Source organism: Chionomys nivalis, chromosome 21 (assembly GCF_950005125.1).
Source record: "Chionomys nivalis chromosome 21, mChiNiv1.1, whole genome shotgun sequence".
Lineage (NCBI taxonomy): Eukaryota > Metazoa > Chordata > Mammalia > Rodentia > Cricetidae > Chionomys > Chionomys nivalis.
The window spans coordinates 22,367,169-22,384,555 of NC_080106.1; the positions used below are offsets into that span (position 1 = coordinate 22,367,169).

General features: G+C 50.5%; 2 protein-coding genes across 5 annotated transcripts in view; one reads left to right on the plus strand and one right to left on the minus strand.

Annotated features, from left to right (window-relative positions):
* The window catches only part of Nfatc3 (nuclear factor of activated T cells 3), a 70,472-nt gene extending 67,423 nt beyond the window's left edge, over positions 1–3,049 (plus strand). For 2 of the 3 annotated variants that reach the window (XM_057753375.1, XM_057753377.1), the window contains exon 10: positions 393–3,049. In XM_057753375.1, coding sequence (XP_057609358.1) covers positions 393–514 — 122 coding nt within the window. In that variant the 3' untranslated portion in view covers positions 515–3,049. The remainder of the gene's footprint in view (positions 1–392) is intronic. The other variant, XM_057753376.1, reaches the window with a different exon arrangement.
* A 446-nt stretch (positions 3,050–3,495) lies between these two features.
* Positions 3,496–9,426, minus strand: Esrp2 (epithelial splicing regulatory protein 2). 2 transcript variants are annotated; one of them, XM_057753379.1, is made up of 15 exons: positions 9,143–9,426; positions 8,935–9,063; positions 7,382–7,495; positions 7,158–7,272; positions 6,761–6,859; positions 6,499–6,553; positions 6,319–6,426; positions 6,114–6,246; positions 5,992–6,034; positions 5,531–5,832; positions 5,221–5,433; positions 4,918–5,116; positions 4,601–4,787; positions 4,186–4,351; positions 3,496–4,105 (listed from the first exon to the last, which is right to left on the minus strand). In XM_057753379.1, exons 1-15 carry the CDS (start codon positions 9,338–9,340, stop codon positions 4,016–4,018), a joined length of 2,151 nt encoding a protein of 716 aa, XP_057609362.1. In that variant the 5' UTR covers positions 9,341–9,426; the 3' UTR covers positions 3,496–4,015. The 2 variants fall into 2 exon arrangements, with proteins under 2 accessions (XP_057609362.1, XP_057609361.1); XM_057753378.1 differs by having other exon boundaries at positions 6,319–6,429.
* Between the last annotated feature and the right edge of the window lie 7,961 nt (positions 9,427–17,387).

Here is a 17,387-nt window from a genome sequence, read left to right on the forward strand (position 1 = left end):
TTGACTTCCAGCACCAACATGGTGCCTCACAGACATCTCTAACTCTGGTTTGCGAGGATGCTGTGCTGTCTTGGCCTCTAAGATACCAGGAGTGAAAGTGCAGGGTGCTCAGACATACATGCAAGCAAAGCTTCCAAACAAAGTAATGTCGTCAAAGTGTTAACAGAATGTTTCCTGTGCTTAGCCATTCCTTCAACTCCAAACATAAGTGAGAGGGGCGCGGGTCTGCATCCACTTGGGAATGATGCTTTGTGTTTATGCCATTCCGCTATGGAGTGCGTTTCAAGTGTAGCCTTTACCTTCGCTCAAAGCCCTTGGAAGGAAAGTGCCTAAGAGGTAAACCTCATGTTCCTTTGAGGTCGCTAACCACTCTTTTTCTTTTTCTTTTTCAGTGAACGAGATAATTGGGAGAGACATGTCCCAGATTTCTGTTTCCCAAGGCCCAGAGGTGAGCAGAGATGCTCCTGTCCCAAGTCCCAAGTCCCCAGATATAGGAAGATCTGATGGGCTCTAACAGTGCTCACTGCAGCTTTGTGCCCACTACCTGCTTCTCTCCTGGACCTTGGGTTTCCAACCAGACTTCAGAACCTGTTCAAGGAGTTGGACTCTGTGGGAAAAGCAGCTTTCCTCCACCTCAATCAAGCCTTGGGCAAATTTTGTAAAAGAACAGGAACAGCATAAGCTGTGGGAAAATGAGCTTTGCTTTTTTTATATATTTAAATAGGATACTTTTATATGATGGGTGCTTTGAGTACGAATGCAGCAGGCTCTCTGTTTCAGAGGTGCTGCTCCTGCAAGTGACCTGGTTGCATAGCTAGGGTTAGTCATTTGTACTGCTTTCTGGTCATTTGAGAGCCCTTTAGTCTTGATGATATTTTTAAAATATGAAATTTTGATAAAACCTTCCAGAGGCAGACAAAAAAAATTATCCTAGGCCCATGCTTACACCTCAAAAACTTAGCATGCATACTGAAGCCTTTCATAGATTCATAGGAAGTAAAGCCAAATGTAGCTCATACTCTTTATAAAAAGTACAATGTTAGGTAAGTCAAGAAGAGACCATTCCATCATTGAAGTGTTGGAATATGAATACATTCCAGAGCATAGTCTTTCTGTAACTTTAGATAATCCTCAAACAGTCTCTCCACTAGCTCCATGTTCAAGCCGTTTTCTTCCCTCAGGACCTTGGGTAAATTGTCATTTGTAAGGTGAATTTCAAAGTAGGATTTTAGCTTGGGTAGTTATTTTCTACCCACCTAACTTTTCAAGTGGGAACACCTGCCATGAGTCTGTAGTCTTTGAAGCCAGTCTCCTGATAGTTTAGGCTTTGCAGTTTTAACTCTTAGTCAGGCTGGCAGTGTCAGGAGCTAAGTATGAATGAGCTGTGTACTAGGAGGGGCAGAGAAAATGCAGGACTTCAGATGGCATGGAAGGCTTCTCTCCTGTTCTGTTTACAGCCTGCAGTGACTCTGTCCCACAGTGTCCTGACTATATGATCTAAAACCAGCCTTTTCTCCAGAAGGCTTTGAGGCACATCCAAAAATGAGGTGGTGTCATAGACCTGTCCTTCCACACCAAAGACACCCTGGTGCTGCTGCTGGTGAGGCTTATGTCCGAGGCAGGAGCCAGCAGAAACTCCAGCCTGCTGTCTACCAAAGGAGGTGCCCCAGTTGGGTACTATTCCCAAACCCTGCCTTTACCCTTCCTTTTTAAAGTCCCTGAATTTTACAGTATATTTTCAAATTAAATAGTGTACTTTTTCAGGAAGCAAATTGAGTGCCTACAAGTGAGACACTGTGCTGCACTGGCTAAAGACTCAATGCTGTTACTCTAAGGGATTGTGACCCTTGATGGCAGGGCTTTCTTTACTAAGGCTACATCAGGCCTAAGCAGGGTCTAGCCTGTTGCCCACCACCTCTAGTGAGCAGGGTAGGAGATACTGATTCAGAATGAGGGAAATATGTGTTTGTTTTTAACACAATGCTTTAGATGTCTCCCCTCAAACTAGTTAAAAAACAGTCTATCAGCAAATTGCTCTGGCCACTCCTGGAGCCGGATATTTTCCAAATTTCTCTGAAAGTGAGTTTTATATAGTGAAATTTGCTTTAGGGCCTATGGTTGGTAGTCCACAGCTTCTACAGGGCATTGGCCTCTCAGGTGAACTTGCAGAGACTTGGCCAAATTTGCTTCCACCCTCTTTCCCCTGGGGCAGCTGCCTCATGTAGGGTCATTGCAAGACCCCTTGGGGGTGCTGCTTTGCTGCCTTCAAGAATAAAAGCCTCTATGATCCAGAGTTGCTATGCACCAAATTTTGATGCCTTTTAAATACCTTGATGCCTGTAGCATTAGAAATGCTTTCCTATTTAAAACAGGTTAGATTTTCAAATAGAGCTTTGTATTCTATGTAATGGTTTTATATTAGCTTTGTATAAGCTTTCATGTAAGAGTCATTATTTTTTGGCTTTGTAGATAAAGACTTAAATTTTTGTGCAAAATTGTGATGGTAAAGCACACATCCATTGGACTATGCAAATTGATTTCTAGTAGCAGCACTGAGCAGCTGGACATTTCCTAGCACACACACTTTCCCCTCACCTGTACTACACCTTGGGGTGAGGAACGAAGGAGCAGCCTTCTGTTTACTAGAGACGCAAGAAACATGGCTGAAAACATTAAAAAGAGATGTTTGGGTTTGTATGTGGTGCTGCTGCCCTGGGTACAACCCACCACCACCCAGGACCAGCCAGTATCATCAGACCTCTGCTGGACCTAGCCGGGAGGCCCAGTTTTTAATATGTAGAACACATGGTCATCTTTAAGGCTCAGATGGGCTCAAGTTGAAACTGTGTTTTACAGAGTGGATGTTTAGGCGAAGGAATTGGTTCTCAGTTATGTTTACAGCACTTGGAATTGTGTTTTCTTGTACATTTTGTATTTTAAAATCTTTTATAGGAGTGCAGTGCTCCTTACACAAATACAAAGGGAAGACGAGCCAGCAGTTCAGGCTCCTCCTCGGTTACAGTGCTGAAATAATAAACAGTAACGATCAACAGTGTCCTTGAAATCTCAGTTTCTCTCCAGGCGGGGCTGGCGTGGAACCCTTCGGGCCAGAGCTAAGGGCCCTGTGACTTGTTAAAAGTCTGCTTCATCAGGAATTTTCATTTACTTTACAGAGAAGATAAGAGTTCAAAATTCCTTCTAGGATGAGTTAGTTCTGCATCCTTTAATGGATGCAAAGGACACGCCACAGTGTTTGCTGGGGTTTAGATAGCTGGTCTTCCAAGGTGTCACCAAGAAAACCTTGACAAGAGGCCCCTTTAGAGTTAACCTGAGTTTGCAAGTACTACTTGCCCTCTGGTGTTCTCTGGGGATATTGCAGCAGCACAATTTAGAATAACGGGGGGGGGGGGGGGGGGGTGTTGTGGTAGAGGGGTATACAGCCTTGGCTGGATTAGAATTGACTTTGTAGACCAAACTAGATTTGGACTTAAGAGTCTTCCTCCCTGTGTCTCCTGAGTGCTGGGTTACAGACATAAACCATCACATCCAGCTGGTGATTTTGCCATCCGAAGCTCCTTGGTTCTGGCTGGAGAGGGCTTATTTAAGGCCATCTCTGGCACTGTTTCTGAAGTCCAGGTATCCTGAGCATGGGTGCTGACTCACTGCTGTCCTGCCTCTCGGAAGGAGAGGGAGAGTAGAGCATTGGGGTCTCAGGCTCAGGTGGATACCCACACAGGCCTGCTGTGCAACCTTCAACCGGATCAAAGACTTCCTGGGTGTCACGCCATCACAACCCCAGTCCTGCCTGTAAGGTGGCCATCATCTTTAGGGTAAGCAGGCAGAGAAACAAGGGTGTATGGGAGGAAGGAGAATGGTGCTGAGCTTGATCTTTTTTCCTGGTGCCTTTGAGAGCTTTGACAAGCCAGAAAGAAGCCGCTGGATCGAGGGTGCGCTGGACTCAGGAAAGGCATGTTAGCTGGGGACATCAGCTCACTCTGCTTCCTGGTTTTCTCTTCTACAAACACACCCACTCCTTGGGGGCTTGTAACACAGTGCGAGGTGGGTCACCAACAGGCATCAGAGTGGTGTAGTCATCAGGGGCCAGCTGCAGAAATAACACAGATTTAGGGGATGACGTTCCAGGCTCAGCTAGGCCCTCAGGCCCTCCCAACCACACAGCCTCACCTGGTAGGCTTGGAAGACACTGAGGAGATCCTTCATACCAGCCGTATATGGGACTCCCTGCATTCGGACCAGGGCTCCTGGCTGGGGCAACATTGAAGTGGGAGTAGAGGCCAAGGCAGTAGGAGGTGTGGTGAGGTAGCCCACAGTAGTTGGAGAAACTGGGGGGCTAGGGTGGGAGAGACAGCAGGTTAGTCAGACATCCCACCTATCCCGCATGTGCCGCCTGCAGCCTAGACCAGGATCAGCCTCTCCTGCACCTCTACCCTGCGTTTGATCCTTTTTCTTTCTGAACACTCTGTCTCTACGGTGATATCTCCAGCCTGTCAGCCCACCCTGTAACTCCCTTGCCATCTCAAAGTGAAGTCTTATTTCTAACCGATCTTGGATTATCTGGGCCAGAAATGTAGCAAGGTACCTGGGGTAGTAGGCTGTGTAGTTCATGTACAGTTGAGTGGCTGGCCCAGGGTAGTAGGCAAGAGGAGCAGGGGCAGCAGGTACCCTGGCAGCTGGAAGCAGTGCAGATGAAGGATACAGTGCTGTTGTCTCTGTGGGAATGAGGGCTGGGGTGGCCTGGAAGGTGGCGTAGGTAGGTGGTGAGAGGCCTAAAGACAAGGAGCACATTTATAGCGATCCTACAGTTTCCCTGAAAAGGGCAAGTAGGATGGAAAATGGTGGCTTGTAACATCTTGACTCCCACAGGCCTCCTCCTCCTCTAGCCCATGAAGCACTCACAGGGCAGTTTGCAGGGCGGAGGGGACATGCCGCTGCGGCTCAAGGAACCCCCTATCAGCACACGACTCATCTCCTCTGTGGAACAAGGGACTACTTCCACGTAGCGTTCTTTCATCACCTTCTTGTGGCAACGCTGGGCAGCCGCCAGAGCACGCTCCGATGACATCATCTGGATGAAGGCATCACCAGATGGCCGGCCCTGTGCACACCACCTTGTAAGCAGTTTGCCACAAATAAAAATGCCTTACTCCTAACACACCCTTTTCTACCCTGTTCAGGGACCCTTCCTAGCAGGAGCTTCACCTGCTGGTTGAGCACCATATGCACACCATGAGGCCTGATGTCAGCTGCTGCCTCTCCTAGAAAACTCAGAATGTCTTCAATGGTGGCTGTGTAGGGCAGGCCTCGGAGGCGTACACAATCCCTTCCGGTCCCTCCTGCCAGTGGGAAGGGAATGGGCAGCAGCGGAGCAGTCAGTGTGGGAAGGAGTGGACTGGTTGCATAGCGGTTTAGGACCTAGTAAGAAAGGCGACAGGTTTATCACACTGTGTGGGGACCCAAGGCACACCCTAAGAAGCGGCACACTGGGACACGGGGAGTCTTGAGTGCTCACCTGCTGAACCTCAGCTGCAGTGCTCCTGAAGAGTTCGATGTATCGCTTACCCAGCATGCCTTTGTGCCTGCGCAGAGCAGCCTGTGCCTGTTCCTCACAGGCAAAGAGAGCAAAGGCATCTCCGGTTGGCCTGCCATCAGGGTGGCGCACAAAGAGCAGCCCATCAGCACCCCCAGTCACCGGGCACTCTGGCCCCAGGAAGCCTAGGACATCCGTTGGCCCGGCTGAGAAAGGGAGTCCGCGTAGCCTCAGAATCACTTGGTCTTCCTGGGACAGGAAGCGGGCCACCTCCAGTGATGTGCCTAGGTCGAGAAAACAGGAGCCGCTTGCTGTTTAATCCTTGTAACACACACCACAGATGTCGGACCCCAACACACAGAGGACCCAAGAAGCAAAGAGGGGGGTGGATGGGATATAGATGAAGACATAATAGAACCCGGGCCTTCTGTGGGCACACTCACCCCCTGCGATCTTTACGAATTCCTCCCCTGTGGCTTTATATACCTGTGGGTACAGAAAGCAGCCCATAGGTCTCAGTCCTTAATCACCTTTGCCCTGCTCCACTTCTAGCCCAAAGCCCCACCTCAATATAACGGACACCCATGTGGTGCTTGTGTCTCTGCAGCGCTAGGTCCCGCTGCTCGCTGTCCACGAATCGGATGAGGGCCTCGCCATTTCTGCGGCCCTGGGCGTTGAGACAGAGCGCTACACCACCCCTGTGGAGCCAGTGTTGTTAGTGCCTCCTGGGTAGACTTGCCCTCTTACCCCTCCCATCCTGCCACACCCACCTGGCAATGTTGAGCCCTTTGAAGAATCGAGCCACATCCTGGTCTGATGACTGCCAGGGCAACCCACGGGCCCGTACTACAGTCTCATTGTCCACCACATCAGCCTTGCTGCTGTGGGGGCAGGGCACAGGATCAGAGCTGTCCAAACGTTGTCACCCCCACCCCTGCTCCCACACTCACCAAGGCCCCGTTTCATATTTCTGCTTTACCACCTCTGGCTTCGAAAACAACTGACCTGAGAGGAGACGGCATGGGGGTCAGCAGGGTCTGGTGGAGGAAGTCTCCCCACCAAGCTCTGCAAAAATAGGACAGGTGAGGGAATTGAGGTGATAGAGGGGTTTCCACCTTGTGTTCTCTTAGAGAAGGTCACAAGTCTGCAAAAGGACTCGGAAATGGGCGTCACCCAGCCCCGACAGTGGGTGACAAGCTGCGCGAGTCTTACCATTGGGCCCTTCAAGTAGGTGGAGAATAACAGCTACCATGGTCTTCACCTCCCAGACCCCAAAGTCATCTTCTGTCGCATCTGTTTCTAGTCCCAAGTCTACAGGCAGAGAAGTGTCTACTAGGGCCCAGGTCCACACACCCCACGTCACCCCCCAAACACCCGCAGAATCCTAACAAAGACTAGTTATGACCCATCTCACACATGCACCTACAGGCCCTCAGACCAAACACAGACATGCTCACATTCCAGATATAGCCCAGCATAGATGCAGACATGTGTACCCTAAAGGACAAGGCCAACAACAGACTTGCCTACATCGATATAACCCATACAGCAGCGTGCACATGCTCAGATTAGCCACCCCTCCACCTTAATTTTGCTGGATCACAGGTACCCTGTGCCATGGTTCCCACTGTGAGGTCCCTGGCGGGGCAGGCGCTTGGATGCTGCATGTGAAACTCTCTGCGGAGGTCGTAGAAAGAGAAGAAGGTGTCCGGGAGCACCAGGTTCTGGGAGCACGTGGGAATAGGGATGAAGAGGGGAGCCGAGGTGTCTGGCCATCCCCACAAAGACAGGCATCTTGCGAACCCAACCACCCTGTGCCCTCAAATGGCATACCTTCCTGGAGGCCTCAGGGTGCAGAACCTGTCGCAACAGCTGCTGCCCATCAGTGCAGAGCACGTAGGGGCCCCCGCCCAGCAGAGCCACATCCCTGCTCACCAGCTGTGAGAACTGGGGACAGGGAGTGGAGACTCAGACATAGATTCACAGCTAGGCAGGCTGAAACTGGGGGTGTGTGTGTGTGGGAAGGACTCAGGCTGCAAAGCTGGTTCAGCAGGATGTTCCGCCCTGCCCTGCCTGGGAAGTAGAAGGTGGTGCTCTATACGTCCCAGGCTCCTAGTCCCCACCCCTGCCCTAGTCCACTGTCACCTCCTCCGGGCCAAATGAGAACAGTCACACATAACGCAAGCCCCCATCAAACACACTCCAGGAGTCTGGAGTAGGGCCAGAGCAAACACCTGGTGGAGTGAGGCAAGCAGGTGGAGAGGGGAGGGGCAAAGCAGGTTAAACCTGTCCTGGACCAGGCGCCACCCTCAGACAGGTGGGGGAGGCTCACACCTGCCTGAGGGCCAGGAGGCTCATGGTCAATGGCAGCCCCGCCCCTTGGTCTGACCAACCCAGGAACGGAGAAACACCAAGGACAGAGCTTCAGATTCGGACACTAGCGGCAACCTGAGCTTTGACCCACACCCTATCGACCAACTGGCACTGAACTGTTTACTCATAGAGGGGGTGGCACTCTGAAGGCTGCCCAACACGCTCCTGCCTCTTCCCTGCAAATTCTAGGACACTTTTCAGCCTAAGGCTGGCAGAGCAAGACACCCAGATTGTCTGCAGCACCCTCACAGGTGAGCAGAAGGTTAGGCCTGGAGCCCTTCTGTAACACGCTCAGATTCCGCATCTTTGTTTCCTAAGAACCACAGAGTTGGAAGCGGAAAGAACCTATGCTTCTAAAGGACTTAACACTCATTACAACTCGGGTCAAGGAGGGTGAGTGAGCAGCGCAGACAGGGAAAAAGCAGTGAGGCTGACTCCCACTTGACCCGGGTTTGGGGGGTACATGCCCCTAGGCCTTTGTGCTCAGCAGGCAGGTAGCCCCCAGATAGAGTACAGACAGCACCCACGCCTGGCCAGTCAGCTGGGACAGGCCTAAACCAGCAGCCCTCGCCTAGCGGCGTCTGCCCCTGAGGCAGACACCGCCCGACGCCCCCGCTCCAGCCGCTCCCAAGAGGGCAGACAGCAGGGACCAGTGATCTAGGGCCAAACTTGAGCCCCTAGACCCTATTTCTGGATCTGCTGGACCTCGCTCCTCTGCTACCGGGGAGTGTGGGGCGGGGGGAAGGGGGAAGACGAAGGGACCTCGGGGGTGGGTCCCTCAACCGCTATTGTCACCCCCTCAACAAGAGTGGAAAGGAAGGTGCCTCTAGGAATGGCCTAGCACGCGCTCACGCGGTAGTCACTCAAAAGTTTCAAAGGAGACCTTGTCCTACTGTCCGTGCCAGTGGGTCGCGCGGCGCTCCAGGCTTCGCCTCCTGCCTCCCCCACCCGCCGGCGAGGTAGCGTCTCTGCCACCCAGCTGTTCCACAACCCACGCGGGCCCCCACGCTCACCTGCTGCAGCACCTTGTCCAGAGACTCCGCCCGCGCTAGGCTGTCTGCGCTGAGGCCGCTCGCCTCGCGGCACTGTGGACTCAGGGCAGCTGCCTCAGCGCGAACTAGCGACTTGTGTAGCGTCCCCACCTAAGAGCAGCAGGGGTAGCCCGATGAGCCGCTGTGCATCGCGGCTGTGCCCCGCCACCTTTTTCTTTTCCAATGTTACCTGTCGGCTACGCGGCTCCACCACTTGCCAGACTAGGAGGATTAAGTCGGTCTCGTCCGAGCCTAGGTCCGGCCCCAGCGCACCAGCCGTGGCCCCGAACAAAACGACCAGCGACTGGGACCCTGGGCAGGGGTCTGTGGCGGAGTCTACTGCGGGATCTGGGCCCGGGGGTGGGGGCGGAGGCGGCGGTGGAGTCATGGCCGCAGAGGAAGGGGGCGCTCGGCCACACGCACGCGGACCGACGAGGCGCACGCACACACCGACCGACGGCAGACAGACGAGCTTGGGCGGGATCCGGTGTGTTGGGGGCGGCACCTGCGGCGGGGCTGTGGCAGTGGGAGCTGCAGAGACCCGCCCGCGATGCCCTTTGGGGCTGGGCGGCGCGGCGGCTGGTCCCAGCCCACTTCGGCGAGTTACCTGCGGCCCCGAGTGCCACGTGATCGGGGCGGCCCCGGGAACCTCGGGGGAGGGCCAGTACCCTGCCCAGGAGGCGAGAGCTCACTTTAGCCTTGGCGTGCTTGCTCTCCTTTGAGGCTGGAGTCCACCTCTTGGTGAGGTCCTACGGGACTCCTGGGACGAATCTATTATTTCTCCTACTTCCTCTCCAGCAGGCAATGAGTTCTCCGCAAAAGAATGTGCAGGATCAGAGACCTTTTCCATTCCGCGAGGGTCACGCGGAACCGGTGGAAGTCACCAGAAGTCAATCTAGGGACTGTAGGGGGTCGGGGGTCACGATGTGCGTCTTGGGCGTTAATGGAAGTCACAAAGGGTCAAAAACCGACAGTGAGCGCTACCACGTATCCACTGGAAGCTGGTGGGAGAGATCGGTTGGGGAAAGAGAGGGCGGCAGAGATCAAGGGTTCTTAGAGCTGTGGGCGGTCACTAGAGATCACAGGGAAGGACGTGTCCATACAGGTGTTAGAGTCGGTCTTGGACTGCGTCGGCGGCGAAGTGCCGGCAGTGAAAAGCGCAGTCACTATAGACGCGAGGATTCAGGCCTTGATGCCAGGGAAGAAGCACCTCTCCTCAAACCCTAAGTGAGGCTAAGCCAATAAAATGGTCGTCGGGGCCTGGAGACAGCCTACCTACCCCACTTGGGGATTGCCTGCCTGTTTTCGTCTTTCTTGGATGATAGACGTGCGATCTGGATGCTGAAAGCACTCTGGCAGGTACCTGCTAGCGGTAAGCTACGTACCTACCTGTGTGTGCAGGCTACAAAGCCTGCATCCCAGCCCGGTTCAGGCTGGTCCCATTCTCTCCATGGGGTTTGGTAAGGCTCCCTTACTGTTGTTTCCAGGCTGCCCTGTGGGCTCTGGATAGTTTTCCTTCTACTCAACTGTAACTAGAAATCTGACGGGAGAAAAGAGCTACAGCCTGGGGTGGGACTGAAGAGATGCAGGATGCCCAAGCCAAGACTAAAGAAGAACCTCGTGTGTCCGGAAAAGCGGGGTGCTACATATGAGTCTAGAATAAAAGGGAGCCCAGAACCCGGGCGCATCCCCAACTCATACCCAAGGAAAGAGTTGTGGAGCCAGGGAACCTAGAGTGGATCGTCCCGGGTTTTCCCACACAGTAGCGCAGAAACACAATGACGAGATATAGTGGAAGGTGGTTGGTGGGAGAACCCTGCAATCCCGGTCCGGACGGCCCACCCGCAGCCAGCCTCCTAAGCTCCGCCCCCGACGATAAGACTGGAATGTCAAATATTTGCTCCAGGAACCCGGCGAAACCGTGAGGTAAAGCACCTCCCATTCCGGAGCGCGCCTGCGTCAGTTCAGACTTTTCCGTAGGACACTCCCTTCCGACTAGTTCCTTCTGCCCGCTACTCCCCACTCCTTGTCTTGATTACTCAACGTCAAGGCCTGCAACACCACAGCCTCTGGTTCAGTGGGGCAGAGCCGTGGCGTGCGTACACCGCTATACCGGTGCTCCCGGGTCAGTCTCTACCCACAGCCTCCCAGCAAGGCATACTGCCTCGTTCAACTTGTAAACCTCGCTTCCCGATTCTAAGAAAACCTTTGTGGAATACCTGGCTGTCCTGAGCCCATTGTGCCTGGGTTTCCACAAGGTGAAACACAGTACTAATAGACTGGGTGGCTCCTTTCAACTTTGGTGCGCTCATCCGGCCATTCCCCATGGTAAAACTATATTAGACCCTCGAAGTCTTTGGTTTTTACTTTTTTTTTTTTAATTACATTTATTTGTACTTGTGTGTAGGTGCGTGCATGGCACAGCGCTTGTGTGGAGATCAGAATGAGTTGGTTCTCTCCTTCCACGAAATGGATCCTGGGCGTGGGACTCAAGCAAGCCATCTTACCACAGCTGTTTTGTTCTTTGAGACCGACTCTCAAGTACCCATGCCCTGGCTAAATAGCAGAGGCTGAGCTTGCCAATCGGATTTCCCTGCCTTCACCTCCCAAGTGCTTGGGAACCCAGACTGAAAGTGTCTCTACACTCTAAAGTCAGAGGCTGGAGGATGGCTGCAAAGATCCAAGCTAGCCTACTACCCAAGTTCCAGGTCATAGATCAACAAATAAAACCTGTAAGATTAGCCGGGCGGTGGTGGCGCACGCCTTTAATCCCAGCACTTGGGAGGCAGAGGCAGGCGGATCTCTGTGAGTTCGAGACCACCCTGGTCTACAGAGCTAGTTCCAGAACAGGCTCCAAAACCACAGAGAAACCCTGTCTCGAAAAAAAAAAAAAAAAAAAAAAAAAACCTGTAAGATTAGTAGCTAAGTGTGGGCTTGCAATCATCACTTAACCAAAAGTTAAGATAGGAGTTCCAGGCTACCCTGAGCTACGTAAAATTACTAATTTTTAAAATTAGTTCTTGCCGGGCGGTGGTGGCGCACGCCTTTAATCCCAGCACTTGGGAGGCAGAGGCAGGCGGATCTCTGTGAGTTCGAGACCACCCTGGTCTACAAGAGCTAGTTCCAGGACAGGCTTCAAAGCCACAGAGAAACCCTGTCTCGAAAAACCAAAAATAAATAAATAAATAAATAAATAAATAAATAAATAAAATTAGTTCTTTAGCCGGGCGGTGGTGGCGCACGCCTTTAATCCCAGCACTCGGGAGGCAGAGGCAGGCGGATCTCTGTGAGTTCGAGACCAGCCTGGTCTACAAGAGCTAGTTCCAGGACAGGCTCCAAAACCACAGAGAAACCCTGTCTCGAAAAACCAAAAAAAAAAAAAAAAAAAAAAATTAGTTCTTTAGCAAGGCAGTGGTGGCTGCTCATGCCTTTAATCCCAATGCTCAGGAGGCAGAGGTGGGCAGATTTCTGAGTCAGAGTCCAGCTTGGTCTACAGAATCAGTGACAGGACAGCCAAGACTACACAGAGAGACCCTGTCTCAAAAAAAGCAAACAAAAATTGTTTGTAGTCAAGTGTGGTAGTGCGTGCCTAAATCCCAGTACAAACAGGCAGATCTCTGAGTTCTAGTCAGCCTGTTGGTCTAGGACAGCCCCAGGACAACTAGAGCTGCAGAGACCCTATCTCAAAACAAACAAATCAAATACTGATGGGTCCTAGATTACCTTATCATTCAATAAACAACTTTGCACTCCTTACCCTCCCCCAGGAAGCCAATTATTTTTTAAAGAGAGAGTCTTAGGGCGGGGTAGACAGCTCAGCGGTTAAGAGTACTGACTGTTTTTCTAGAGGACCTGTGTTCAATTCCCAACACCCACCTGGCAGCTCACATCTGTCTGAGACTCTGGTTCCAGGGTATCCAACCCCCTCAGATAGACATACATGCAGGCAAAACACCAATGTACGTACATACATTCATACATACATACATACTTACATACATACATAAAAGAGTCTCACTATTGTAGCCCTGGTCTGGTCTGGAACTCACTATTTAGACCAGTCTGGCTCAGACTCACAAAGATCTGCCTGCCGCCTGCCTCTGAGTCCCCAGTGCTGGGATTAAAGGTGTGTGTCACCATGCCTGACTGCTTGCTTCCTTCCTTTTTTAAAAATATATAATTTATTTTTATTTTATGTTCATTGATGTTTTGCCTGCATGTATATTGGTATGAGGGTATCTGAAGCCCTGTAACTGGAATTACAGACAACTGTGAGCTGCCAGGAACTGTGTGTGCCAGGAATTGGACCTGAGTCTTCTGGAAGAGAAGCCAGTGCTCTTAACTGCTGAACTATCTCTCCAGCCCCCCTTTTCTTTCCTTTTTATTTATTTATTTTAATTTAGTGTGTGTGTGTGCTATGTGCATACCTGGTGCTCACAGAGAACAGAAGAAGGTGTCAGATGCCCTAGAACTGGAGTTACCTATGACTGTGGGTCACTGGTGGGTGTTGGGAATTGAAAAATGTCCTTGGCAGGAGCACGAAGCACTCTAAACTACTGAGCCATCTCTCTAGCCCCTGCTTCTGCTTTCTATGCCAGCACTGGCAAGTTTCTTTGGACCAAGGACCCTTTCCTTTTGTGGCTTTTCCTCCCAACCCACCTCTGCTCTTCCTCGGCATTTTTGCCTCTCAAAGTACAGGTAGGGATTCCTTGTGCAGTCTGAGATTTCTGTACTGATGAAGGTCCCAGCCAAAGTCAGTCCCCACTCCTCTGCTTTCTAGCGTGATTGATGAATCAATGAATGAATATATGAATGGCAGATGGGTATCAAACAGAGGTAGTAAGTAAATGCTGTCCCAAATTGCACTCTAGGAAGAAGGGAACATGTTTCAAGCGAGTGCACACAATTGTCCACTTACACACGAGGGTTCATGTGGGAGGTGGGGTGTTGGCACAACTTTTATGCTAACAGGAGTGGTGAGAAAGTGCGCCCTCTTCCCTCTCTTTTTGACCAGAAAAGATGCTGCGATAGAACAAGATTATACCAGAGGATCACTCTTTTTTTGCCCTCAGCTTCTTCCAGCTAACTCTGGGTAACTAACTAGAAACAGCCAGCCTATCCAAGTTTCTCATCTCTGTATGTGCAAAAATCATTTAATACCACCAGAGGGTGTGCTGACTCTGGCCTTAGGTAGCAGGTGATGGTGATGTGTAAGAACATGCATCTCTCTGTGGGCAATAATTAGGACAGAGAGGGAAAGCCTTGACACTGCCAGCCAAGCATTTCCCGCTGGCTTCAGAATCTCTGTGTGACTCCTGAGACACAGCATTTAATCTACTAGCGAGCAAGCTCATGCATATGTATAACTTTAGTGACTCACTGAAGACAATGACTTCCCCCGGACCAGGTGGGGACCCACGAGCCCCTCCCACTGTGACTGAATGCTGAAAGAGTCCCTGTCTTTTGAGGGCCCTATGCAAGCAGCTGGAGCTGTTGTAAGTTCATGAGGACCACGGCTACATCTGTGTCCCTAAGACAGTGTTTTGTAGCATTCCCCTCAGCTCATGCTGTCTGCCTTTTCCTTGACGTTCCCTGAGCCTTGGGGGCAGGGGGACAGGTAGTATAGGTGTTCTCTTTATGACTAAGCACTCAATGCTCACTTATTTTTTTTTAAAGATTTATTTATTTATTATGTATACAACATTCTGCCTCCATGTATGCCCGCATGCCAGAAGAGGGCACCAGATCTCATTACAGATGGTTGTGAGCCACCATGTGGTTGCTGGGAATTGAACTCAGACCTCTGGAAGAGCAGTGAGTGATCTTAACCACTGAGCCATCTCTCCAGCCCCCTCAATGCTCACTTATTCCCAGAAACTTGACCAGCCATGATCCTAGACATAGGTTGGGATTGTTTTAGATACGTTTTTCGTATTGTTTTATGTGTGTTGATGTTTTGTCTGCATGCATATCTGTGCACCATGTGCTTACCTGGTACCCACAGAGGTCATAAGAAGGCCTTGAGTCACCTACAAATTGAGTTACAGGCAATTGTGAGCTGCCATGTGGTTGATGGGGATTGAGCCCAGGTCCTCTAGAAGAGCAGCTGATACTCTTTACCACTCGTTGTTTGTTTGTTTGTTTCGTTTGTTTGTTTGTTTAAATTCCTGGCTGTTCTGGAACTTGCTCTGTAGACAAACTCACAGAGATCTGCCTGCCTCTGCCTCCTGAGTGCTGGGATTAAAGGCGTGTGCCACCACCGCCTGGCAGCAATGAGTTTTAAAGCTTACTTTTCAGACCCTCAGATTCTGTCCCACCTTGCATTCTGAACCCTTCTGCTGTAATTCTTTAGCTTTCTGGGCTGCTGGAGCCCTACCTCACCTTTTGTTATCTTGGAAAATACTTCAAGTAAAACACCCTTCCTTGATGCCTAGGCCAGATTGGATCTCTGTTCTGGATGCTTTGCCTTCTGTGTTCTGGATTGAATGGCTGAATTGGGCTAGAGTTTGTCCCCTTAGTGACTCCGGGAAGGCTCTGGAAGCAGAGGAATAGTGGCCTGCAGAGTCTGGGTTTAGGGAAAAGTGATTGGCATCCAAATGGGCTCAGCTGTGACCACTAAATGGCTTTGGAAGTCCTGGTTTTGGAAGCCCATAATCCATTGGTCTCCATAGGGGATCTAGCATAGGTCTGTATGAGGAAGTGCTGAGATAAGGAGGCTGTTGGCTGTATTCCCACCCAAGGGAGAGAGCTAACTTAGACTGACGTCAGCTTTCCCGAGAGTGTGCCTGCCCCCAGGAATACCCTCCTTCTCTCTCAGACCTATAGCTGACCTGCTTCACCTCTGGGTCCTTTTCCTCCTCTAAGGTCCACAGGAACCCAAGAGCCGTCCTTGCAAACTGTGGAGAAAGTACATTACTATATATTTAGCATGTTAAGTATCTGTCATGTGCTAGAAGCGGGGCAGGCAAACAGTTTGGTCTTGCAGTGACTATGGCCTAGTGGGAGCCAGTCAAGGGTGCTTCCAGTGCAACGGTCATTTCTTGGCTGAAGCCTAAGTGGGGAATGCAGGGTATTGTCACTGCAGCAAGATCAGCGGTCTCCTAGGATCCTACACTAGCATGGAAGTCAGAGGTTGAGATGAGAAGGCAAGATTAACTGGGAGGACAGGACAGAGCCGGACTACATCATTCAAGGTCTTCATTCACTGGGAATGGGAGACACCATGGGCCCGTGTGAGTTAGAGGGACCTGACTTTGTGGTTCATGGTGTCCACCTAGCATATGGAGAACATTCCTACAGAATAAGGGCACACATTGGAACCCCAGCAGTGAAGCTGTTGTGGTGGTGAGGGTAGTTTGACTTCACAAGAATGAGCTGGAAAGACTGGCTGACTATCTAGGCTGTAGGTTAGAAAAGCTGGGAGGTGGGTCTGGGGAGTGCACGTCATTTTTGCAGAAGACCCAAGTTTGCTTCCCAGTATCCATTATGGGTAGCTTGCAACTGCCTATTGTTGTGGAATATTTTACTGGTGGCTTTTTGAGGGGCCTACCACAATGCTACCAAATAAATCACACGGAGGCTTATTATTACTTATGAATGCCCGGCCTTAGCTTGGCTTGTTTCTTGCCTATTTTTCTTAACTTAAATTAACCTGTTTACCTTTTGCCTCTGGACCTTTTCCCTATTTCTGTATACTTGTACATGAATGTGATAAAATGATCCCACACTAGTTCAGAATGGGGTATAATAAAGGGTTCTTTATTTAGGGATAGATTCACAGATCTACAGTCTTCTGCACGAGCAGGGAACAGTAATCAAATTCAACAGCCTAGAGAGAAAGAGAGAGAGAGAGTGCATGCATGTTTCTAGTACCCAAGGCCATGCCCAACCTGGTCCAGCATCACAAAGGCCATTGGCTGAAGGAGTTCCCTCAGCACCTCCTTCTTTTGTTTAAATAAGAGAGTTCTAAACCCAATACAAAACTATATATAATAAGAACAGATATCAAGTAGAAAAATTAAAATTACAACTAGCATAAACAATATTAAGCAAGAAACATATGCTAAATGTTTCCATAATTATTCTATTCTAAGGAGTCTAAGTCTTTTTATTAGAAATGGCTTCACTAAGTCATGAGAGGAAAGTAACTACAACTATCTAATCTCCAACCCCATTGAAGACCTGAGAAGGGAGATAATGTCATTTGAGTAGACAGGAAGTGCAATCAAGCAACTTCCAAAATGTGCAATAAATGACAGAGACAACTGGCTACCTGGGCAATCACTCAAAGTCTCATTTGCAATGTTTTTTTTTTTTTTTTTTTTTTTGGTTTTTCGAGACAGGGTTTCTCTGTAGCTTTGGAGCCTGTCCTGGAACTAGCTCTTGTAGACCAGGCTGGTCTCGAACTCACAGAGATCCTCTGTCTCCCAAGTGCT